The sequence below is a fragment of the Anopheles stephensi genome, chromosome 3 (genome assembly GCF_013141755.1).
Source record: "Anopheles stephensi strain Indian chromosome 3, UCI_ANSTEP_V1.0, whole genome shotgun sequence".
NCBI lineage: Eukaryota > Metazoa > Arthropoda > Insecta > Diptera > Culicidae > Anopheles > Anopheles stephensi.
In genome coordinates this window covers 7,071,292-7,095,685 of record NC_050203.1, presented here as the reverse complement: position 1 = coordinate 7,095,685, position 24,394 = coordinate 7,071,292, and the positions used below count along the sequence as shown (strand labels likewise).

The window sequence follows — 24,394 nt, the reverse complement described above, 5'->3', positions numbered from 1 at the left end:
GTGAGAGGGTCGTTAAATATTCAATTTCCATCTTTTCGGCCTCGAAATTGAATTATTTTACCGGTACCACGCCGTAACGTCAAGGATGGTCACTGGACATCGAATTTTCCCGACATCGACAGCAACTCCAAATTGTTTTCGGTCATGATCGACTAGCTAGATGGGCTAGCTTTCCTCTCCCTCTTAAAGGTTTCAAACCTGTTAAGCCCCTCCTAAGTTTTTATCAACAATAAACTTAACTTAATCCAGTCCAGTGTATGACCAACTTTTCACCCTGCCCTGGGTGGACTGGTTGATGAGGATGCGATTGTACGGCAGAGGTGACCCGGTTTTTAGTTTTCCGGGCCCTGCTGGAATGGATGGCTACTTTACCACTTTATAAACCACTCGCTGGCTGGCTGGTAGTTTAAGCCGTGCGCGACGGATTGGCTCATCTCGTTTGGCTGGCAATAGGGCCTTTATTTTCGATAGGGTTAGTGTTAGCTTGCTGCTATCTTTACCTATCTTTCGCTTTGTTACATCTTCCTTGTTAATGATGTTTCTCCACTCTTTTTAATTGCACTTTTATCGTTTGCTTGTTCGAACCGGTGTAATGATGTGGATGGTGTCTGGTGTGCGTACTAGTTAAAGGTCAGAAATTCTCCCATCTTCAGGTTCGGCTTCACACCAGATGGCTGGAGGAGGTAGATGAGAATCGTCGAACTTGGTTTCCTCATCGGCCATCAGGTTCCTCGGTCGGCTGTCGGCCGGAATTGAAAGGACTAAATATTGATCTAAACCATCATGTTCAGCTCTCTTTCACGATCTACTAACCCTTGCACTCTATCCGCTGGCACCCATAGCCCGGGTGTCGGGTGCAATTTAACTGTACCTTGTCTGGGCGCATGACCGGCAGCGGTGTATTCACCTCGCACCCTCGAAGACTGGGCCAGCAGCACACAGGTGGACGTGAAGAAAACGGGAGAGAGAGAGAGAGAGAGAGAGAGACCACCACGGGCAGATCGAAGTAATGTTGTGGAGCAACTAATAACAACTTCATACACACCTTCTGTTCCTCTTTTTTGTTCCCGGACCATCACGGAGAACCCCATCTGAGGTGCAACGGGGCATCAGAATCGTAATGGCCCATGCCCAAAGGAAAATGCTCACCCCTCTCCCTGTGCGGTGTTTAGGTCGTCCCGCAAGATCGGCTGCTCTCCACCGGGTGTGCATGACCCGGTTGGTCGGTGACCCACTTCTCTTTGGGCCATTTAGGGTTTGTGCTGCTTAATGGTATTCAATTTCGATTCATTGTACCTACCGGCGTTCGCTCCCCTCAAACCGGTGGTGGCACAATTTGATTTACCACCACCGATCCGCAGGTGGAAATGGGCTGGAAAAATGCGTCCATTTCACACCTTTTTTTGGCTGTTCTCTCTCTCTCGCTCGCATTAGTTCCGTACTATGCAGTCAATGAGATGGAAATGTATTGAGAGTTGCAGTTTATTATGCAATGGCGGATGATATCACATGCTCACGGCTCTTGATGAAGTCACATCATTGTGTCGCCGGTCGTGTGTAAATGTCCGGTTGATTGAAGGTTGGGCGTGTTGACTTCACTCACTCGCGATCAGCTTATTGAGCTCGTTATGTTTGAAGAGATCGCTGAGTGTGCCAGACGGTAATTGATCGCTCTCCTAAAGAGAAGCTATCGAGCACAGATCGCAATTACAACGATCGCCAAAAATTTGCTCACTTTTAATTTGTGTGCACTGGAAGATAATGCTCCTTCACCGAACCAGACTTCCGGACTCGAAAATACACACACACACAACCGGATCGGACCCGATAAACAAGACCGAATCGCGGTTGTGAAATGCGGTTACGAAATTTCCAATTGCCACGGAGTTTTTCGGTGTGTGTGTGTGTGTGTGGGGGCTACGGGGAGGTTCAAAAACACTTGTAGACGATTTGGCGCAATTATCGTTCCCCCCTAGGCTTCCCCTCACATGGAACATAAAAGAAACAACAAAAAGAAATGTTACAGATATGAAACATTCACACAACAGCGCGTCTTATCAGCAACAGACTAAAGTCTTTAACCGAACCAGCTCTGAACATCTCTCTCGCTCTCTCTCTCTCTCTCTGTCCGTTTCGGGTTTTTCGACATGATAAATTATGCAACAACTTGAGCCTGGTGGAGGGTTTCAGCTTATCATTGTCTGCAAAAAACAAGATGCTCAAGTCCGGAAACCGGAACGAAATTAAATGGTTAACTTTGCGCGCCGATTCCGGTTGGAAGAAGGTGTCGAAAATTAGCCGAATCGCGTCGAGTATACGCCAGGTGCTAATCTGGAAGGTAATAAGAGAGAGAGAGAGGTGATTAGGTGCGAAAGGTTAAAGGAACATTAGAAACCGAAATGATCGCCGAAGGAAAGAATTGGCTTTGGAAAATTCGATGGGGAACAACATTCGATTAACAGTTGCGCTTGTTAAGAATCGGACTCAGAATTGGAGCCAGCGAAATCTTGAAAAATCTTCTCGCTCGCTAGCTCCCCTAATCGAATGTGAAACTAAATTTAAAGCTACCTGTGGTTGTCCAATTTGGCAATTTTCTTCCCTTACGCTCACCGATTGCACAAGTCGCCGGAACAATTGAATTGTACTTGGTCGTCGTCATGTAACGCGCGCGCGAAAGAAAGAGCTGCCTGGTGCCGCCTGATCTCTCTAGTATCGTGATTATTAAGACAACGATCCCTTTGGCAGCCAGGTTGGTAAAAACCTCAAAATTTGCAATAATGGGAATAATCGGCAGCCATGATCGGCTAGGTGGAAGGGAGTTCGGTGTGGCTAATCGTGTACAGCATTCGGTACGCTCGATTTAAAGCTGCCGAGCAGAGCGCACGCGATAATTGGACGTGTTGAAAACGTAAATGACCAAGCACCGATCACCGATTCGCAACTGGCTGACAAACTCACGGCGGCAATCAGGTGGAAAGTTGGGCCGAAATCCGGATCACACTTTCCAGCAGTGTGAGCAACGAGAGAAACATTGCACAAATAATACACACACAACCCGAGCAATTGGTTGACCACCACGGAAAAGTGCATCCGACGCGAATGCACTTTTATTACTCAATACGACCCCACTCGCAGTGACGAAACGGGCTCTGGCGGGTTGGGCGTGAACAAGAGGGCTTTGGGCTTTTCTCTGCATCACTTCACTTTCTATGCGAAATTGCTCACCTGCCCTTAGGAGCCGCCTCTGTTTTAATTGCAAACAGTCGCCATCCATCCCGATGCGGCGTCACCCGTTTGACAGTGGCAATGTGCATCATTAAAACCTGTGCGCTGCTTCATTTTTGCTCGCCTCGTTTTCTCGGTTTTATTGGCCAGTTTCCGCGCTCACCTCGCCGAAGAAAGCACTCAAACGCGGAAGAAGAAAAGTTCAAATCGGCGGGGCGAACTTTCTCCCCGTCGTATTTTGCGCGAATTGCGCGATGATGACCGCGTGTGTGTGTGTGTGAGGTGGTAACACTCTTTTGGCAATGAAAACTGGGTGCGGAAAAACATTGGTTTTCTTGCTATCATTATCAGTGTCCAGTTTTGGGTGTTTTCACCGGTGAAAAACGATGCCGATGACCACTCGCTCAGGGTGGTCAGTTGGAGAATGGAGAAAGAAAAACGCAATGACCTCACGCGCCATAGTGGCCATTATGAATGATGCTGTGGTCGCTTTCTGATCGCTCAATTTCGGGCTTTAGCTGCTACATAATGCTGATACGGGGGGTGCTTATCGATTGCTGATGGAGAGGGGGAGAAACAGTTACAGTTGAGTTCAGAATAGTAGCAGAGAGCAATTGTTTTGTTGAGCTTGCATATCGACTGATGCTGTGAATTAATTGAATCGTTGAATCTTTAGTGCTATAGATCTGATTTGTTGGAGGGCTTGAAACTCAAGACTTTGTCGTTGTGAAATTTAGATCTTGTTATAAAAGAATTCGTCTAAATGGTGATAAATTCCCTGGACAAGCTGGACTTTGAAGCTCTAAACCCATTGTAGACGAAGTTTGCCATGTGCGAATCACTCATACGAGTAGCTGAAATGAGGCATTTCCGAGTCTCCCAGCTGGCTTTCACAGTGCACTTAGCATTTTTTGGGCAAACCTCTATCGGAAGACCTTATCCAAGGGCTCCTGTAGCCCAGACGAAATAATGAGTAATCACGCAGACCTATCCGAGCATTTATGTTTACGACAGTTATTGCTGAAGTCGTAGATTACTTCCGAAAGTCTGCTCGAGAAGTCTGGAGGCAATATGTTATCCTTAGAAGTTGGCCTTTTTTATGCATGTATGTGCCGGAGTGCCGGAGGTCTAGCGAATAGATGCACCGATTCACCCAGCAGGCCCGGTGATCATCGAATCCCATCCGGACCGTTCCCCCGTAGTGAGGACTCGACTAGCCAACATCCACGAGATATCAATAAGACTAGCAAGCTATCAGATGGTCGGCAAGACCTGCCAGGTTGCTAGGCCAAGAAGAAGAGCTATCCACATAGCTCAGAGTTGTGATATACAACATGACAATATAATGCTTTGAGATACTTAGCACAAGATATAATGATTGAGATACAACTGTTAACATTTGGGTCTTCTTTTTGAGAGATTGTAGAGAAAACTTGAATCTGTTCTTCTTCAATTCTTACTGACAACGGATAAAATGCCAATTAACAATACTGGCGAACTAATGAGCCACCGAAGATCCCTCACGTTTGCGCTTTAAGACAGGTAGTAGTGGTGGACGCTTTTGGAATGATGCTTCAAAGGGAAAGTGGATTTTCCTTCCACGGATCGGTCCAGCAATCGGTGGCCGCCGGCCAGTATTGGAGAATGTTCCTCCAGGCGACTCCCAGTGCCCATGTTATGGAACTTTACGACCGGTGCAATCGTTAAATAATAATCGATTTAAAGTGAAACTTTTTACTCGCACCCAAGCCGGATCTCCTCTCAGAATCCCCACTGAGCGAGCGCACTAGAGAGAGAGAGAGAGGGATAGGGTGGATCCATATGATGATGTTGAACCTGTCGAACGATGACACTTTCACTTGTCACAATACCGGAGGTAATGTCAACAGCAGCGGCAAGTGTTTCTGCTCGGGTTGGGATTACCCGGGATTAAGACAACATCGTCCGATTGTTTGGTGTTGGGAAGAAAGTGCGCTTCCCCTAATCTTTACGGCTGAAAGTAAGTGTAGTACTTAGATGCAAGATCTCCGAAGAGGAGGAGCCTCTGTACCAGCAGCGTTTGTTGCATCGTACGATCCTGGGCGGACTGACCTTCTCACGGATGCAAAACACGACACAAAACCAGCAATTATTGACAACTTTGTTCACCTTTTCGAGTTTACGTCCTCGGAGTCGTCGTCGTCGTCGTCGTCATGAAAGGAAAGTCCAAGCTCCAGAAAACGGACGTAAGACACCGCACCGAGGCCTCTGCAGTAAGGGTTGTTTACGGCGGGTAAATTGCACGATCGTTAACTGCGCCAAGTGCGGGAGAAACACAGCCAGCCGGGCAAGTTAAATGGTCGTGTTTTCACCAGCATGACGCTATGACGGGTCAGCTTAAATATTAAACTTTTCCCAGACTCTCCCGGGAGAGAAAAGAGTATCCTTTTGCCGCGGGGGAAGGGAGCGATCGTAATAGATCACTTATCGATCATGACTTCAATCATCGTCAGCCGGATCTCTGTTTTGCATATAGCTCACTTCACCGTTTCTCTCTGTTTCATTGTAGCAATCGGACCAAAATCGACCCCGGTTTGTGGCGGTGACGACGCTGGAAGATGTACAGGCGGTACGGTGTGCGGAGTTCCATCCGAACGGGCGCATTTACGCGGTCGGCTCCAACTCGAAGACGTTCCGTATCTGCGAATATCCGTCACTATCGGAGATAAGGTAAGCATTGTGGTCGAGCGTATCTCATCCCATCCTAGTGTCTTGGTCTTGTAGATTTGTAGAACTCGCCACGATCATTACTTCACCGCATGGAGAGAGCTCTTCAGAGACTTGGTTGTTTCGCTATCGGCTGTCCGCCATTTCGACAATGCATGTGTCTACAATGCACCGGCACCACCATTTGCACGCCATTGCATCATCCACCAAACGAGCGCTTGGGCTGGGGATTGTTGGTGATGAGAGGGCGTTATCAAATTCTTCACAGCACATGAGACACCCAATGCTAATTGCTGTTGTGAGGCTGATGATCTCACCAAGCACGATCACGATCCATTTTTGGCCGCACATTCATCGTTGCATGCTCTTTATCGTGTGCACGAACCTGCATGTGGAGATGGAACAGCGTCATCACACATTCTGGATGCATCTTGCCAACATATCCCCCCCTTCCCCTCTCTGCTGCTGCACCAGTTTCACCACCACCATCTCTCCCCATTTCGTCTACGACTTTCCTTCATCCGTACCACACAAAGTCCACAGCAATAATCAACGTGTTTTCGTGTTTTTCGTGTGTGCACGCAGCAAAAGATGTGAAACTGTAAGCTGGTGAGCGGAAATGGATGAGTTTTCCATTTTTTTTTTGTTAGTCTTTTCTTTTCCCTTCTGTTGCTACACTTTGCTTTTGCTTAATCTTTGCAAACGGCGGTGGATTTCCAATGGAGTCTCTCTCTCTCTCTCGCTCACTCTTGTCCCAACTAGACAAGAAGAAGCTGTAGCAATAATAATAGTAAAAGCCTGTTTAAACAATGTTGCTGCCGCCGTCGCTAGTCTGGTCTGGCGTGGCGTGGCCTGGTGCAAATCCAGTTCTGCGGACGATTTCAATCCGGCTGGTGATGGGTTCATATTTAGACATCATTAAGCCGTGGTAGCAACAGTCTTAAGACCCGATTAAAAAAGGGGCAACACTTTATCGAATTGAATCGCAGTCTGCTGATCGGAGTGATAAAAAGCCGAGATTGTGTTTCTATTTGAAGAAAAAGGTTTTGTTAATGATTAGTGATTAATTTTGCTCTCGGCCGCTCCCCACTCGACCGTTGGCTGAACCTATTATGATTGGATCGATTCGAATGCATGCGGATGATAAATGTTTAATGTTTTGAGAGATTGTGTAGATTGAACATGTGTTAGATTAAGGGTTTAATTATAAGGAGCAACAATTTAAATCGTTTAACGAAATTGGGCGCTTTTGCAGTAATAAGACAGCTGCTCTAGAGACTACACTACACTGGTGGAAATAATTATAAAGGCAAGGCTATCTACTTAGACTTGCAGCTATTTTCGTCTAGATATAAAATCGCACAGAAAGATTGGAAATTATTTGTAGTATTAATTTTTGATCGCGTTTAGATCTGGTGGGAGCAATATCCACATTAAAACTACAATTTATTGAAGATTTTTTATTACAGTTTTTATTAAAATTTAATTTTTTATATGGTAACAAACTTTTATATATCTCTCACTTCCTAGCCTTACGACCCCTTAGGTCATGCCTGCTATTTCTGGCTTACTAGACATAATGACGCCTCGTTGTTGGATAGTCAGTCCTCACTACGGAGGAACAGTCCGCATGGGATTTGGTCCTGTCTCTTTTTATGAATGAATATTCTATCTATGTATGCTACTGTGTAACTATGAAAAATAGTTATCCTTCTCTATTCTCTTCCTTGGCACTACACTACAACCTCGAGAGGTCTCAGCCTGCCATTTCTGGCATTCTATGACTTAATATTACCCGTAGCTGGATAGTCACAGCCCTTGCGTACGGGGAGGCGGTCTGGGTGAGATTTGAACCCCGGTCCTGTCGTATGAAGATCGGCGCCGCTAACGCCTCGGCTACCGAACAGCCCCATAGTTATCCTTATTAATATAATCATCATCGCAATTATAAGTTGATCTTCTTATCTTATTAAAAAAATAATAAAAGATCTACAAAAAAAATAAAATAAGATCTACAAATAGTTGATCTAATTTTGTAGAATTATAAAATAGTCGAATGGGAGATATGCAGCTAAATGCAGCTAAAACGATGAGAAAACTCAAGCCTTTTTCGTCTAGTAGCATTGTGATCCAGGAGTCACAACAAATGCCTACTCAAGTTAAAAATGTCCTAAACAACATGGCATTACTGTAGAAAAGTTGCGGTCCATGAACTGTTGCCTCTATAATTATTTCCACCAGTGTATCTACTTTAAAGTGAAGCAAGTTACTCCTAGTTGAGCCTGCCTTTCCGATGCTCATCCTTGCGTCCTGTACTGCCAAACACTCACCCATCCATCCATTTTGTCTGTCCTCCCCCAATCCACAGGGAAGACCACAGCACGTACCAGCCGACCGTACTGTTCAAGCGAACGAAGCACCACAAGGGTTCGATCTACTGTATGGCGTGGTCACCGGCCGGTGATCTCATAGCGACCGGCTCGAACGACAAAACCGTCAAGCTGATGCGGTTCAACGAGACGCAGAAGCAGCTCGAGGGCCAGGAGATGGAGCTGACCATGCACGACGGCACGGTGCGCGACCTATGCTTCCTCGAGGACAGCTCCAACAAATCGAGCCTGCTGATTAGTGGCGGTGCAGGCGACTGCAAGATCTACGTCACGGACTGCGAAACGTCCACCCCGTTCCAGGCGCTGAGCGGGCACGGTGGACATGTGCTGTCGCTGTACAACTGGGGCGGCGTTATGTTTGTTTCCGGTTCGCAGGTGAGTTCAACGGCGTGCGTTTGAACGGAAGGTTAGAAAGATTTCTAATGATGTGGGATTTCTGTTCTGCTCTGTCTGTTTGTAGGATAAAACCGTACGCTTCTGGGATCTGCGTACGCGCGGATGCGTCAACATGGTTACCCCCGCCACGTCACCGGGCTCGCGGCAAGGTTCGCCGGTGGCGGCGGTTTGTGTCGACCCATCCGGCCGGTTGCTCGTGTCCGGGCACGAGGACAGCTCCTGCGTACTGTACGACATCCGAGGCAATCGACCAATTCAATGCTTTAAACCTCATTCCGCTGACGTTAGGTAGGTTGGCAATCGAAGAAGAGAATGCCAAGGTTTACCTCCGAAAAGCGTTACGAAAGCGTTACGAAAGCGTTACTACCTATACCTTCTCGACCTTCTCGCACGGTTAAACTAAAATGTTTATTTCCCCTTTTTTAGATCAATTCGATTTTCACCCTCCGCGTACTATCTGCTGACCGCCGGGTACGACAACAAGCTCGTGCTGACCGACCTGCAAGGTGATCTGACGATGCCGCTACCGTCGGTGGTCGTCGCCCAGCACACGGACAAGGTGATATCGGGCCGCTGGCATCCGGTCGATTTCTCGTTTCTCTCCACCTCGGCGGACAAGACGGCCACCCTGTGGGCGCTGCCACCGATCTAGATCGCCAATGAACCGTGACGCGCGATGAGGCAGAAGCAAGTTGTTGAAAATGGGATGGCAAACCACCACCAACCAACCACCACCAACCAATCAACCCCCGTGCGCCATCGAAAGCGCACGCACACATACACACCCATTGTTATGATGTTACTTTTGTTGGAGGATTTGTTTTGTTTTAGTAGCTTCGTTTATTTTTTCTCTCTATTTCTCTTTTTCGTTTGCTCATATGCTGCACGATTGGCATATCTGTTTCCCTTTCTTTTTTTGTTGTTGTTTTTCATTTGAATCGTTATTCGTTCGTGTATGTGAACGCATCCCCAATACGTCAACAGCACCACCAGCAACAAGTCATCGTCAGTAGTACGTTTATGTTTGTGTATTATATAGTGTATCTAATAACATTAATAACGGGGCTGCAGTATCAGTAACGCCTGTTAATAACGCGGGCAGGCAAGAAAAAAAAAGACAAGTCAACCAAGACTAACGGAAACGGAAGTATGCATGCCCAGCACACCTGTCCCCGTGCGCTTCATGTCCCAGTCCCATGTCACCAGTGTGTGTGCGTGTGTGTGTGCTACCACCAATTGCTTTTGTGTCTCAGAAAACATAAAAGCTAATGTATTTATGTAATGTAATGAACAAATATCGGACTCTAAACGATATTGGCTAGCTGTTACGATACGGGGCAAATCATTATTAATGGGGGTTTAATTGGAAGGAGCAGGAAGAGAAAAAGAGTGACAAAAAATACCCACACACACACACACACACACACACACACATAACCGGATCATAATTTCAATGTGAATAGTGTTGCTTCCCTTACCATCAACAGTAGCATCACAATGCGGCAGGCGCGCTATTATTAGCTGATTTGGGCTACTTTGGGTTCTTTTCCCTTACTTTACTTCATTTTTCACAATATTTATATTCATTTACTACTTTTAATGCTGCTCTTTATATGTTTTCCTCTCGATATTGCACCAGTGTGATGGCATCAATTAAGTATTCGTGACGAGTATTAGCAATCGTTCATCAAAATTTAGTTACTTAAAGCCTTTCTCATGCTTTCCTTTGTTTCTTCCCCCCCCCCCCCCCCCCCCCGGCTTACCCAAAGTATGCAAAGCAAACAGGAAAAAAAAAAGATCGCATAAGGAAAAAGCAAAACCATGTGAACATATTCTCAAAGGCTGAAACACGAATGATATTCCAATTGTAATGTTTTTTGTTTTGTTTTTTTAGGATATTATAACTACTATTACAACTACTTCATCCATCCATCGCTCGGAACGGGGCCTGTAACGGGCCCCGTGTAACGCTCTCGTAACGCATGATCGATAGGCGCGTTTCATACACACAAGTCATTCATGCACGGTAGTACATTAACCAAATCACATAACGCCCCCCCCCCCTCCCCTTTTGTTTGGCCACGGACAACACACACACACACGTGTGGCTTACGTGGCTCGTGGGCCTTCCCCTTGCCGGATAAGACCACCCACTTGTAAAGCGTGGAAGCAGTTAGCGTTCGTTTGCTAAACAACGTGAGAAACTTGTACTAATCATTAGCGGTAGCAGACGGCGTGGACACGAATCGAATGGTGAAATTGAAAGTCTCCTTGGAGAAGGAAGGAGCTAACACCTTTGAAGCCAGTGAAGCACCAGTGAAGGATGTGGCTGTAAAGATGATTACTGTGTTAGGGTTGAAGTGAAATCAAAATTTGGCTAAGCATTCGGTAAGATGAAATTGAGGCAAAATTGTAGCGCGTTTCAAAACGCTGAACGTAATAACCACCACTAACCATAAATAACACCCGTCGCGAGGACGAGCGCATGGAGATGGGCAATATGAGAAAGTTAGTTTAGAAGCGAAATCAACCGCCCCAAGTAAATACTCACACGTTTAGCAGCAAAAAAAGGGATCCTGTGCTAACTGGTCCCTGGCAAAAAGCGACGAGAGTAGTGAGTATTGAACGAACACGTGATCCCCCAACTCGAATGGAAAGGAATGTATTCTGACAGGAAAAACAACAAACAAACAAACGCGGAACATGGAATAAATAAACTAAAATTTCATCTATAAATGAGCTGTACCAGTCGATTGACCGAAAGAAACAGAAATAGTGAAGGACATCTGATGCTGATGATGATCCCTCCTCGCATATGCTAATGATTTCGTCACCAGAATTAGCGAACTGTTGCAAATCTGCCGTCAGCCGCCAGATTAGTCTCCGTTGCTCGCGGTTTAAGTTGGCCACACGGTTTTCCGATCGACATTGAGACAGTTTTGCCACGCGGCACCATTCCTGATTGGTGTTAAATTTGTCCCCCTGCTTTCCTGTACAATCTCCCCCGAACCGGTGTAAACGGGTTGAACGATTTGCTAATTGGGGCGTTTGCTCTAAACCGAAAATACGAAACAATTATCGTGTTTTAAAATAAAACCAGCTCGCCCCGGTAATTTGCAAACAAGCGCTAATGGGTAATCGTTCACCGGCACTCGCACACAACGTGTGCCCACCATCCATTGATCGGTTTTGAATGCACGGGGAAACGCGTTTGTTCCGCCACTACGCCTGAATGGCTGCAATCGTGATGCAGCGCACACGGGACCCATCGGATCAAACGAAGGTAGGCCGCGATCGTCGTGGTGCAGTTTTTGGCGTGCGAAACCCGTTCCGTCACTAAATCTGGTGCTAATTTCGTGGTGTTGCATTTCGTGAACGTGCCATGACGGTGCAATGTAAAAGAAAAGGCTTTTCGTACCGTTTATCTAATCAGACGAACTAAGTCGCACGACGTCACTCATTAGCATGCGTTTGGGTATTTTTTGTTTCGGGGAGCGATCCTGTTCCTACTCATAAATATCATTTTTTTTTGTATCGTTTTCTCTATTTTTGAAGTAATCAAACATTGTCTCAACCCTGTTTATGCAGCGACCGGACCTTCCACTAGTGGGCCAACAGAAAATAAAATTCAAAATTCGCCACGGCTTGCTACAACCTTGTGCGTTTTAAGGCGAAACATTTACGAAATGCTTGCCGTGTCACGTTTTCCGCGACAGATTTGTTCTAGAGGCGAAGCTAGTGTTACAAAACACCTTTTGGCATCTTATAAAACCCTAATACTGATATTTCCTTACTTTGAGTATTTTATCGTATCAGACAAAGCGATTCCACTAGTAAAGCTGATAAGGAAAGCTAGCTTTTGCACCATTCAATGCACCAAACGGAGAGCGGATTTCGTCACTCGCACACGTGACTGGCGAAAACGCATGGCGTGCGCGTGCTCTATTTTCCTACGCAACTGTTACCATGGCAACGCGCCATGGTTACGCCTAAATGTAGTCTACGCAGAACACGTCGGAAGCAGCGGAAACAACCTAAAACTGGATAACGATTATTAGTCAAAGACCCCAGAAAAAAACAGCCTTTCGGCGTATGGTTTGTGGCTCGTAAAACATAACACAAAATTGAACAAATAACAATAACTCGTCGTAACTTTGCATGGGAGAGTTAATGAAGATGGGAAAACGTCATAAATCATCAATCGTGGTGATGGTAGCTTCATCATTCGCTAGGCAAACGATTAAGCGCATCTCTTTTACTCACTCGTTTATGCTATTTACACAGCGCAAAGAGAAAAAAAAAACCCGAAAAAGAAAGAAAAGAGAGAGAAGAGAGATTTTTGCAAAAAAGTTAAGAAAAAAGCGTGGTAATAAAGCAAGAAAAGAAGTCAAAACAGCGAAAGATGGATGGTGTGGCACATAGGCATAGGAAAAGTACCGGACACCGAACGACGGGGAAGACGAAGAAGAGGAAAGCTGAAACGGAAAATGCAAACAACAGCAAGCAGATGGGGTAGGCAACGGTGTGCCGATGAGGGAGAAGGAGATAGAGCGAGTGCGAAGGAAAAGAAAGCAAAGAACTTCTTCTGGAATAAACACCAACATCAGCAACATAATCATCATCACCATCAGCAGCGTCAATGTTGGGGAGTGCATGTGGTTGTGTGTTGGTAAATCATCAAACAGCATTCAAAGAATGATGCTGCGAGGGTAGGTTCAAAAGTAAATTTTTAAAAATTAAAATTCGTTAAATTCGGGACAAAATTTTACAACTAAAACCTTTCTCTGAACAAATAAGCTGGGAAAGTTTTATAATTGTTTTGGTTAAATGATAAAATGAAAATATAAATATTTTTTAAATAATTTTTTAACATAAAATATTCTAATAAAAAAAGTCAAAAACTACATAGAAAGTGAAAAGCATACTCACATCGAATAAAATTTCATCGCCAGGCGCACCAGGCGCGGGTCACTTTTCGTATCACCCTCCGGCATACCATGCTGCCGGACCAACTACAGCGCATTGAGCCCGCGGTGTAAGTCGCGTGAGTCTAAGTACGAAGCTAGCTGGCCGCGCGCGCGTACGTGTGCCGTTCTGTGTCGTCCGGAGCCGTGACTCTTTTTTCCAGCCGCAACACACCACACCACAATCGCCAACAAGTGCGCTGACGTCGGTATCCAAACCCGTTTGTGTGAAGATCGTTCGTCTATGATTTGTTGCCGCTGGTGTTCCGATCATCGGTGTTTGAATGGTTTACTGGTTCGCGGTTGCGTGTGTTCCGATGTCGGCGGATCGGGTTTCAGATTTCGCGGTTCCGTTGTGAGCGTGTGTGTGTGTGTGTGCGTGTGTGTCCTGGTGGGAAGCAGAGGGGACAGATTGTAAACCGGATCAGAACCGTACCCATCCGCAGGTGATTGATTTCGGGGTGCTCTGTGTGCTGTCTGTGCACACCAAAGGGTGTGTTTTCGTGTGCGTGCCGTGCGACCGGTCGTCGGTCCGCATCATCGTGTCGGTTCGAGGTGTGTTGCAATTTGACACCGAAATCCGATCCGTTTGATCGAGCACCACGTGCAAGTGTAATGCATACGGTGCGTAAGGTGCAAAGACATTTAGTCAGACCCGGAGCGCGCGCTATGCGGGAAGTGCATCGAAAATAAACGCAAGAATTCCGCGGTGTGAACGATCGAAAGTGAACGCAGAGTGCGCTTAGCACCAAACGGGGGCGGTGGTGACATCAGAACCGTAGCATTTGCAGTAAACATTTGATTGCAGAGTGAGGATGAGTCATTTGGGCGTGCGGGAGCATCTAAGTGGGGTGGTGGTGATCTTTTTACCACCCTCAATTTCCAGCCCGTTGGTTGTGACATTTGTATCGTGCACTTTCACGAAGCCTTTCTGCCTTTCTCTATCCGGGATAAATCTCTCGATAAGCTTTTTTTTTGGCAAATTCATCCAGCCTTTGGGAGATACCATGGTCCGCCGGGGGCGCAATTTAAAGGGGCGTAAAATAGCTGCAAAAAAGAAGGCATAACAAAAAAAGGCCACTTTTAGTGATAGGAACGGAGAGTTTTGCGTGCAGATTTGTTTGTGCCGCGCCGTACAAAACGTTGTGTGGTCGAGGTGAGGCGCTTAATCGGGCAAGAGAAAACATCGTGCAACATAGGCATGTTTTCTATTTTGGATTCCCTGGCCCGGTGTGAGCGAGCGAGCGTTTGGCTAGGGCTACATACAACCACACACACACGGGCGGACACACGGGCCGGACCCGTGATTGACGTTTAAACGGAGCTGAGTGCATTGTTTACGGGTGCCGTTTGGGTTTTGTTGTTGTTGTTGTTTTGGGCTCTTAAAGCCCACGTGAGAGGGAAAATTGCTTTTGAAACTTTCGCCCGGCACTTTCGGACGGCTGGCGTGCGATTGGCGTGCTTTCGGTTAAAGGTGGGTACGGTACGGTGAAGCAGGTGGAAGTGAAAGGGTCCCTCCTCTTAAATGACCTCGACCGTTTGCATACGGCACAGCAAAGCGTTACCATTGATAAAGATTCGGTCGTTTCACCTTTTTCCCAGGGGTAATAGAATACACTGGTCCGTGATTTCGGTAAATTCCTCTCCATTACGAGTCCAATTACGTATGCATCTCTGTTTGGTTTGCTGGTCCCACGCCTGGAATGCCTTCACTTGCACTTTATAATGCGTTCCTCGTGTGCGTGTGTATTTGTGTGCTCAGCAGCAGGCTGAAAAAGAAAACACAACACAAGAAACAAGATTAGCAAAATGTTCGACGCTCCAGCACCACGCTGTTCTGGGTGCTTGGTGGTTGGATTGTAAACAAACGGATAAGTAAGTGTGGGACGCAAAACAAAATAGAAAGAAACAAAATCGGCACGCCCGGAGGCACGTTTTAACCAGCCGGCTTCCGACACTCACCCGGGAAGCCGCCCGGTAACCCGAACTCGCCGGCTCATCATCACCACGGTGAAACTTTAGCCTGCCAGCGTTCTACCGTTGCCAGTTGCTTCTTTCTTTTCTTCGGCCGGAATCGTGAAACGTTGCTTCGGTGTCTCGTTTCGTTAATCCGGTTTTGCATCGTCACGTGTTGGGTCGGGATCGGCGGATGGATCTTGGCGACGCCGACACTCCTTTGCCATGGGAACCGCGAGACGTTGGTCGCTAGGGAGAATCGAGAGAAAAAGGTGGTTTATCATGCAAAACTATTCGTTACCTGACCGCAATTGCGTAGCTTACCACCGGGAGGACATTATCGCACTGTTTCCGGTGGCATCTTTTGCCACCAATTCTCTTCGACAGCAACCCGACCGGCGTTCAACCGCCAGACTACTAGATTGAGTAGAGCATAAGTAAACATGACATGAGGAAGCAACTGTCAAAAGCGGATTGTTTACAAAACAAACCATTGCAAAGCGCAACAAACCGTGTACATTCGAGTGATTATCATTTCGCTTTCTCTTGTTTAGTATAATTTCACTATTCCACCCAGAACGGCTTGCTTGTGTTCTAATAATCACCTATCTTGACTGTGCGCCGGACTGCACATGGACTGCTTCCCACACAAATCGTTCCGGAAGAACATAACCTTAAAAAGTAGCCGTCTTCCTAGCTGATCGGGCCAATCTGATCTGCGATGCCGGCTTTTTAGCATCTAATTCGTATGCTGCTCGAACTCGAACGCAAAGGTAGGTAGAGGAGCACTTCTTTTTCCCAACGGTTTGGTCCCGGTGTTTGTTTTGCGTTGGGGCCTTTGTTTGGCTTGTGTGTGCCATAAATTAAATCACCCATCGGTCTGGCGACCCCCTATCGCACAGCCACGGTCCAAAAGGTGACCGTTTTTCGCCGTTGGACCGATGAGCTCACTATCAGAAGTGCAGCCCCGATGCTTTTCGGCGGGTCCCAGGGGCACACGATGGCGGGAAAGTTAAACATTCTTCGGCTTGCGTAACAGGTTATCTTGGACCGATTGGATTGGATCGTTTCGCTTTATTTGCCCAAAACAAAAAACAAAACGCACCCAGTTTGTACGTCTGTTTGCTGTTGTGGGAATGGGACGTTATTAAAAATGACTGCTTTATTGGTCGTTCCCAGAAATTTGCAGTAGAAGAAGCGTTCCGCATAGAAGCTTAACACACGACAGCCAAAGTCGAAATTTGCATTCGAACGTAAAATATCTGTCTCTGTGTGTGTGGACTAATCCCAGGGGGGGGGGGGGGGGTGGAAATTTGCTGCCCCTGCAGCGTTTTGTAAGCCGGATGTTTGCCATAATTTAGGGGCAAAACCAGCAAAACGCTTGTCCAGGAAATGCAAAGACACAGTTCCTGCCGAATAATATGACGCACGCCGTTGGCAGCAGATTTAATTGATGTTAGCATGTGTTCCAGCGCGTTACATTTGGCATGCGTTCAAGTGCGATGGTACGATGGCGTACGAGCGAAAGATCTTGCCACACATTTCGTAGCCTCAGTTTACCGTTCAATCCAATTAAAATTTGAATTAAATTATCATTTCGAAAAGTCGTTGACAACTATAAACAGATCACCGAACAGAACTTTGTTCTAGCAAGGTGTTTGCTCCCTCTCTAACAGTCTTGTTCGATGTTAGGTGATACGCCCTAAAGCTTTTAAATGGGGTTGCACCAACGCATGCAAAAAATAAAACCGTCACCCACCGTGACGTGCTGGCACCTGAATGGAATTCCGGCACGACCAAGAGGGTCACGCGCCTCCCATGCGTAAACCTCGAAACAAATCGCCCATCGATCACCAACGATCGATGGTGTTGGCTGTTGTTTTTTGTTTACATTTTGATTCCGTTTGCAAAACAGGATCTGCTTAATGGTGCTGAAATTAAAAGCAAAAGCCCGTATCACCACGCGCCGTGCATGCATGGGCGTTCCGAATGTTGGTCAAAAACGTGATTACGTACCAGCAGCAGTAGCTCCGATGCTCAATTGCGCTACGCTTCGTCAGCCAAATGAATGTTGCTCCGTTGAATTATTCTTCCCCCAGTAAAGGGATTGAGATGATATTTTAATTGCAGGCGAATGACGGATGATTTTAATCGATCTCAACTGATTTTGAACGTCATGCGAGTCCTAATGACTAGCTCAAAACAAAACGACTCAAACTATCATACCAAGCGGTGATAATTTGTATCGAATTGATTTTAAATTGTAGAGCAAAAATTGCTTTGCCACGTGGCTGGCGGTCATCCAGTTTTGCCGCCAGTTATCGATACACCGATTTATGTTCTTGATGAGTCAATTTATCGCTCCAGGATCTCCGACCAGTCGGCAACTCACTCACGTGACTCCGTTGCTAGCAATTGTGCAATCCGATCCTCGGGCAGTCTCGAGTCAGCAACAATTTACGGAGCAAGCAAAACATTTATGCGTTGACGCGTTTCCCGTCGAGAGCAACGACTAAGGGAAGGGAGGGACTAGAGGACGCGGGCAGTGGTGGCAGAGTGCATTTGGCAAGTTATTTTCCTGCCCTCGGATGGGCCGGGCAGGACCGCGACAACGTGATGGGTAGATTGAGCTTTATTGCTGTTTCATTGATTTTAATCGATGCCGGTACGCCAATACTGGGCCGTGTGTAGATTCTTCCGCTTTTCGCGCAAAATACACACACACACACACACACACGCAAGCAAAATCGTTAACGCAGAGTGACACTATCTTTGGGCAGCAGTGTTTTTTTTTTCTTCTCACTCTCTTTATATGGCGCTGTAAAGTGTGTCTGTGTGTGTGGGGAGATTAATGTGTTCAGGTTAAAGCAATTTACAGTCAATTGGTCGTCACTAACAGATCAATTGATCGGTGCGCGTGACCAATTGACAGCGACTCCTTGTGAGACGACGGTGACGGGCAAAATGCCCGAAGACGATGGCGATCTTTTAGACGTCGATTAGACAAATTGTTCCGTTATTGGAGGGAAGCTGTGATGTGTGATCAAAACAAAACAAACAACGGGCTGCAGCCTTGTGGCGTCTTGTGGGGTAGTTGGCAAGGCGCTTGACCTTGCGCAATAGCTTTGTTTATCGCTGTGTCGCTGGGGTTTTGTGGAGAAGAAACTGACCCATCTCAAGGGGTGCCAATAGAATCTATGATCTACGGGAAAATTGGAGCTAGATCAAGAGCGAAGACCATAAAGCAGAGAGCTCTAACTATGCGTACCATGTCATGCGTATGACACCAAACAATCGCTACCAGCAGCGATTCTCACACAACAGAAAAATGACTTTGTTGCGTATACAATGTTGCAAACGTTTCCGAATCAGACTACAATTGTTCGCCTGTGAAATATGTTGTCCCCCGACCGCACGTGCCATCGTGAATCGGTTGGCTCGTCCGAAGTTGAACACAATGACGATGTTTGACATCTGCAATCACTCACTGCTAAAATATTCAGCCAACTCACGTGTTTGTTTAGTAAAGTGTGTGTGTGTGTGTCTGATGATGATTTCACGTTCAAATTCAACCAGCAAACAAACAACCGCCCAAAAAGATAGCACCGATAATGCTGGTGCTAAATGCCGCCGCCAGTTAAGACTTCAACCAGGGAGCGGTTCTGTTCTGTTTGCTTCCGCATGTGTTCCGATGTGGCTGCGTTCGTCATCGAAACGGTTTCTAGTTCTAGTTTTTTTCTTTCTCCCCCGATAGATGAGAACGCCGTTTCTTGTTTTGTTTTGTGATGAAATATGTTTGCGATAAAATAAAATGCGCTATCCGAGTGGCTGCGGGCAACCTTCAATTGTTTACGACGGTACGAAAAGCGCATCGAATCGCAACTGACGGTCAGTCCCAGATGTAAGGCCTCCGGGGCCGAGAAATTGACGGTCACGGACGGCATTTGGTGACGGTTGGGCGATAATATTGTCATTCAACCCCGTCGACGGTTGGGACGCTCGGTATGGGCTGGTGTGTGACCGATAAAACGGCACCACTCGGTGGTTTAAGTTTAGTGTCCAGCGAGCTGGTGAGCTAGATTGATAAGTGATGGGAAGAGATAAAAAAATTGGGTTGAGAATTTTTCATGCTAAGCGTAGTGAGCATCAAGCGAAGAAGTGATCACCATATTGATCGTATAGTCTTTTTTCGTACAATATGCTGGAGAGGAGTTAAGTCTGTCATTTTTGTCTTCCTTAGCAGAATTATTAATATCAGTACGGCCATTCGTTACGAATAAAAAAAAGTAGGATAATCAGTCCTACGACCGGTCCTATCATGTGCCAGAACGCCTTAAAAAACTGGACAGTTTAATCACGATCGATCATCCCATTCCGACTAATTTTGTTATTGTGCTTCGCAGTGGCATTAACTGTCGTATTAACACCTGCTTCAAGGCTGTCAATTTCAATGACGATAGATCATCAAACGAGGGCATCGGGAGGGGTCTTCCAAGAAAGCTACAGCGTTATTCCCGCCGATAGTCTAGTGATTCTATTTTCTGATAGTTATTGTAAGCTATTAATTTGAATGACCTCCCAAACCTATCGCCTTTTAACGTAAAATAGTCCCCACCAACTTTTCAATCTACGCCACTCACCCGGTGGTGGACAATGATTGCTAAATGTCCAGCGATGTGACCAATCATGCCATCCATCCATCAGCCCATTATGAGTTATCACGTGCGTTACTATACTCTTCCCGTCGCTGTCACCGAGTTCCGCGACCACCCCTCCCACCCCCCAGCTCCTCTCCTCAAGCAAACGGTCTTATCACTGCTGTGGCGGCAATGATGTGTGCAAGCCACGATAAAATGCACTTGCACTTGTTCAATTCCTACCGGCGCTCGAGACACTCTTCCCTTCTCCCTGGCCTCCCTTCTCAGGTGTGTTGTTCCCTTCTCAGGTTTTCCGAACCCACGGCCCATTTCCACCACCACACGATACCTCCCCGGGGGCGTGGAACGTGCGGATGGCGCCCGTTGGATGCTTAATTTATGCGGTATGTGACATTTCCACTTAGTGTCCATTTCGTTGCGAACGCAAAGCCGTTTAGCTCGGGCTGCTGCTGCTGCTGCTGCCTTTTCATCTCGCGGTGGGACGAGCGTATGAGTGGCCACGTCACGCTTATTGGGAATAAGGCCGTGAGGAATGTGGAATGTGGAATTACACGCTTCATTTGCTGGTAGGAGTTTTCCTTCCAATTTTTGGCTGACACATGATGGCGACTTTTTGGAAGTTGATGCTTTGGAGGGAGGCAAACAAACTATTTGAAGCATATTTTAGCTATTACTTCGAATCTATTATCAATAAAATGGCCACAAGTAGGACAGCAAATAGATCTTGTGCGCTTCTGCCGTCTAATCGCAAAGGCCATCTTGTAGTAATTAATAATCACGCGATAAACCCTCAGCAAGTTCTATCAATCAATTTGCTTCGTTCCACCCGGGTGCTCACAGCGCACGGCACGCTTGTAATATTCGTCTGCCGCGAGTTGCAATAAAATCATCAACCCGGTATCCCGCTTACTACAAAATGGTGACTTATTGCGACCACCTTAAGTGAGCCAAAACCATCATCGGCCATCTCGCGTGCTAACGCTGGACAACGAAAAAGGGCAATTTATAATTTATTATGACGCTTCTTGGATGATGGGCCTAAAAAACCATTCAGCTATAAGTGTTGAAGCAAAAACAAAACAGCGCGGGCGCGCTGTTTTTCTCCAGCAGTGAATGTCCAGTTTGTAGTTCAAGGTATCGCTCCACCAAGGATGCTGAGACGCAATATCAAACGCCCGGCCAGAATGGGGCAGCTCGCAACTCCATTACAAATAATCAACCGAACTTAATCAAACCGACCGACCGAACGGTTCTGTCCAAAACCGGCTCCAGCTCGTTCGATCTTACCGACCGATCGCTCGATGGTGCCGATCGTAGCTGCAAGGAGCCGCTCATGGAAAGCCGCAGCCCCGCACACGTCTAGGAGCCATACATTCCTTGCACCGGATGACGCAATACGGGCGAACACGAAATTAATTGAGGCAAATTAATGTCGCTTCGGTGCCCGACTGTTGACTGTTGACTTAAGGGGTGGATCATTGAGAAGAAATTAGCTGCCGCTTGTGTTGGCCCAAAGCAATGTTGGCGGCCCGTTTGATGGGGAAGCGAAGAGACCCGGCGGCCATGATGTTTGTTGTGGTTCTTTGCTTCAGAAACAAAAGTTTGTAAATGGGCATTTGTTTTCCCTCTTAATTGCAAGTGCAGTTTTGTTGGGGAACAAACATTTAGAGCGAGAGATAAAATCTGGAGGATTATGTATATTTTTCTTCCTTCCTATCCCGAACTAAATCCTCCACCAAACTATTCTCCCTAGCCCCAGAAAAGGCTTTTATGGCAGCTGATGATCTACTGATATAGTTTTATAGCTCTCTTCCTGGATAAAGCCTCCAAACCGAGAAAACCCACCTCTACTGGGTTCTTTGTTTTTGACCCGAAATAAACCTCACAAAGCTCACCGACACCTGTTATTCCTCCGCAGAAAAAATCCCCCCCGATGGGAAGTGCGCGGGTTGAGGTTTATGTGTCTGTATCTCCAAGATCTAGAACCGATCAATCATCATGCACCTTATCGGTTAGGAACCTTCCGTGTTGCCATGCCTTTTTTCGCTCTATCTTACCAACTACTGATACCGAACACCGATAGCCGGTTCGAACACTGGAGCCTTCTCCTAACCGTAACGATAGGACGGACGTGTGCCGTAGGAAGCGGGTGTCTTGTGGAAGTTGAAGTTGCACAAAAAAAAAGGGCATTGTGCTTATGAATCGGTCAGCGTTCGATATCATCAACGGAGCAACACCAATCGACTATTTGATGTAAGGCTTCTGGTGGTTTGATTTTAGAGTCACGTGCCACCACGAGATAACAGTGACGGCAGTGTCAAGAGTGTAAGGCATGTTTTGCTGCTTGTTTAACAGCACGGAAGTTGGGTTGTTTTTGTTGTTTGCACTGCCCACCGGGTACTATCGGGATGAAACGGTTGGTGAATTTATAAATAACGACCTCGAGCAGCTAAATATTTGCAGGACAAACACACACATTCTCTTCCACAAGAATTCCACCCCCCCGCGTGGCATTAACTCGGATTAAGCTGGCCAAACCGTTATTCCGTTCCGTAGCCGGAGTTGCAGGAGCAGGCAAAGCAAGCGAACGGTAATTGAATTTATTTTGTAATCCTCCAACGCCTCACGCAAATATCTAAAAATTGATTACGACCTCTTCCCTTCCGGAGGTCTGCCACTGCGCGGTACTAGTCTAGCAAACAACCTCTCGGTTGCCCTTTCGGTGTGCGGGGCTGGCAGTCAATTTAACGCACACTCGACGTGGTCTACTTTGAACTGGTGCCTGAATAAACAGTAAATACCAGAAGCACGTTTTAAGGTACGATTGGTGCGTTATCGGAGGGATGCCCGCATCCCCACTCAACTCCCGTGGACATAATAATGTACAATTGTCGGGCAAGTACAACAATGAATGTTTATTTGCAACAAAAAAAACAGGGCGAAGAAAACCCAAGCAAAAAGAATGGCCCGTAGGACAGCGCGATGATGACAATAAATGAAATCAATCATACTTCAATTGATACGTACGATTACGCATCATTGTGCTGGTGAACGATTGATGCCGCGGACGATTGGATGGTTGGTGCCTGTGTTTACTACTCCCGCTGCCCACTACTGTCCTCTTCTCTCTCGGCGCTTTGACAGCTGTCACACAGCTGTGGAGTGAGTACGCAATGCCTTCAACGCCACAAACGCTGGTGGTTCTAGGCAAACGAGTCGGATAAGATCCCTTACCAAGCGTCCGTCAAGGACAGTTGTCGGAATGTTTTCCGGTAGGAAATAAATCACTCCACAGAAGAAAAAAGACCCTAACAACTAATCCCAAGATGGATTAGGCGTGTTTACTAGCCGATCAACCTCTCGTTTTGAGGTGTGTGATGATAGTGGGAGATTGGGACAAAAGTGAAACCTATCAAACAGATCCACCATGCGCTTGGAAGGTTCGCTTTGAACGGTGATTCAATGCTCGCTTATCTTAATTCACTTTGTGGCTTTGGCGAGATAGCGAAGCTGTGTTTGTGCTTTCCGGGTTTCTTGGGGAAATTATTAATTTAATGTCAACACACAGCAAAAAAAAAAAGCCGGGCTCGCACGTACAACACATCGGCTTCCAATTAGCTCCCAACCTGTTGATACACACAACCTCACCAATTTCCCAGGCACGTAAGAAGCACCCCCCATCCCTTCATTATCAGACAAGGCAAAAGATACTTCGTGCCCGGGAAGATAATCGAAAACACTAGTCGGGGCTGCTGGTGTGCCCGATTTCTTGCGTAATGACCGTAAAAGAGGAAGCGTGGCGAGGGCCCACTGCCCACTCCCTATCAGTCCCGGGCGCGGCGAAGATCAGTTCCAGCGGGCGATGTGCAAAAGTTACCCTGCGAGCAGAACGTGCGGTCAGTAGCAGCGACGTGCTGGCTCGAGATCGTACTGTTTCTTGGTGTCTGTCGGGCGCGCGCGCTCTAATTCTTGCTTTTTGGATGTGAAGTGTCGGTTCACTGCTGTGAGTTTGGTTACCGCTGTGAGTGCATTACCGGTGGCTTGTGTTATTTTTAAGGAGAAAAGGTTTTAAAGTGACTGTTTTAACTATTTTCTTATA

At 46.6% G+C, this 24,394-nt stretch overlaps 2 protein-coding genes and 1 long non-coding RNA gene across 14 annotated transcripts in view; 2 read left to right on the top strand and 1 right to left on the bottom strand.

Annotated features, from left to right (window-relative positions):
• The window catches only part of LOC118510439 (WD repeat-containing protein 47), a 61,248-nt gene extending 49,795 nt beyond the window's left edge, over positions 1–11,453 (top strand). For 4 of the 6 annotated variants that reach the window (XM_036052229.1, XM_036052227.1, XM_036052228.1 and 1 more), the window contains 5 exons: positions 5,774–5,934; positions 6,517–6,540; positions 8,300–8,696; positions 8,782–9,005; positions 9,144–11,453. In XM_036052229.1, the coding sequence (XP_035908122.1) occupies positions 5,774–5,934; positions 6,517–6,540; positions 8,300–8,696; positions 8,782–9,005; positions 9,144–9,369 (1,032 nt within the window). In that variant the 3' untranslated portion in view covers positions 9,370–11,453. The remainder of the gene's footprint in view (positions 1–5,773; positions 5,935–6,516; positions 6,541–8,299; positions 8,697–8,781; positions 9,006–9,143) is intronic. The other 2 variants (XM_036052230.1, XM_036052232.1) reach the window with 1 other exon arrangement.
• On the bottom strand, positions 392–16,054 carry LOC118510447. Of its 4 annotated transcripts, XR_004906014.1 has the most exons (7): positions 15,962–16,054; positions 15,644–15,886; positions 15,273–15,450; positions 13,647–14,728; positions 1,046–2,331; positions 814–923; positions 392–739 (listed from the first exon to the last, which is right to left on the bottom strand). It is a non-coding gene; the product is annotated as an uncharacterized LOC118510447 (long non-coding RNA). The 4 variants fall into 4 exon arrangements; XR_004906013.1 differs by having other exon boundaries at positions 814–2,331; XR_004906012.1 differs by having other exon boundaries at positions 392–923.
• An 86-nt stretch (positions 16,055–16,140) lies between these two features.
• Positions 16,141–24,394, top strand: part of LOC118510437 (anion exchange protein 2) — a 28,195-nt gene continuing 19,941 nt past the window's right edge. For 2 of the 4 annotated variants that reach the window (XM_036052220.1, XM_036052215.1), the window contains exon 1: positions 24,158–24,298. The gene's annotated coding sequence lies outside the window, so the exon portion shown is untranslated. Of the gene's footprint in view, positions 16,411–24,157; positions 24,317–24,394 lie in introns of those variants that run through there. The other 2 variants (XM_036052217.1, XM_036052216.1) reach the window with 2 other exon arrangements.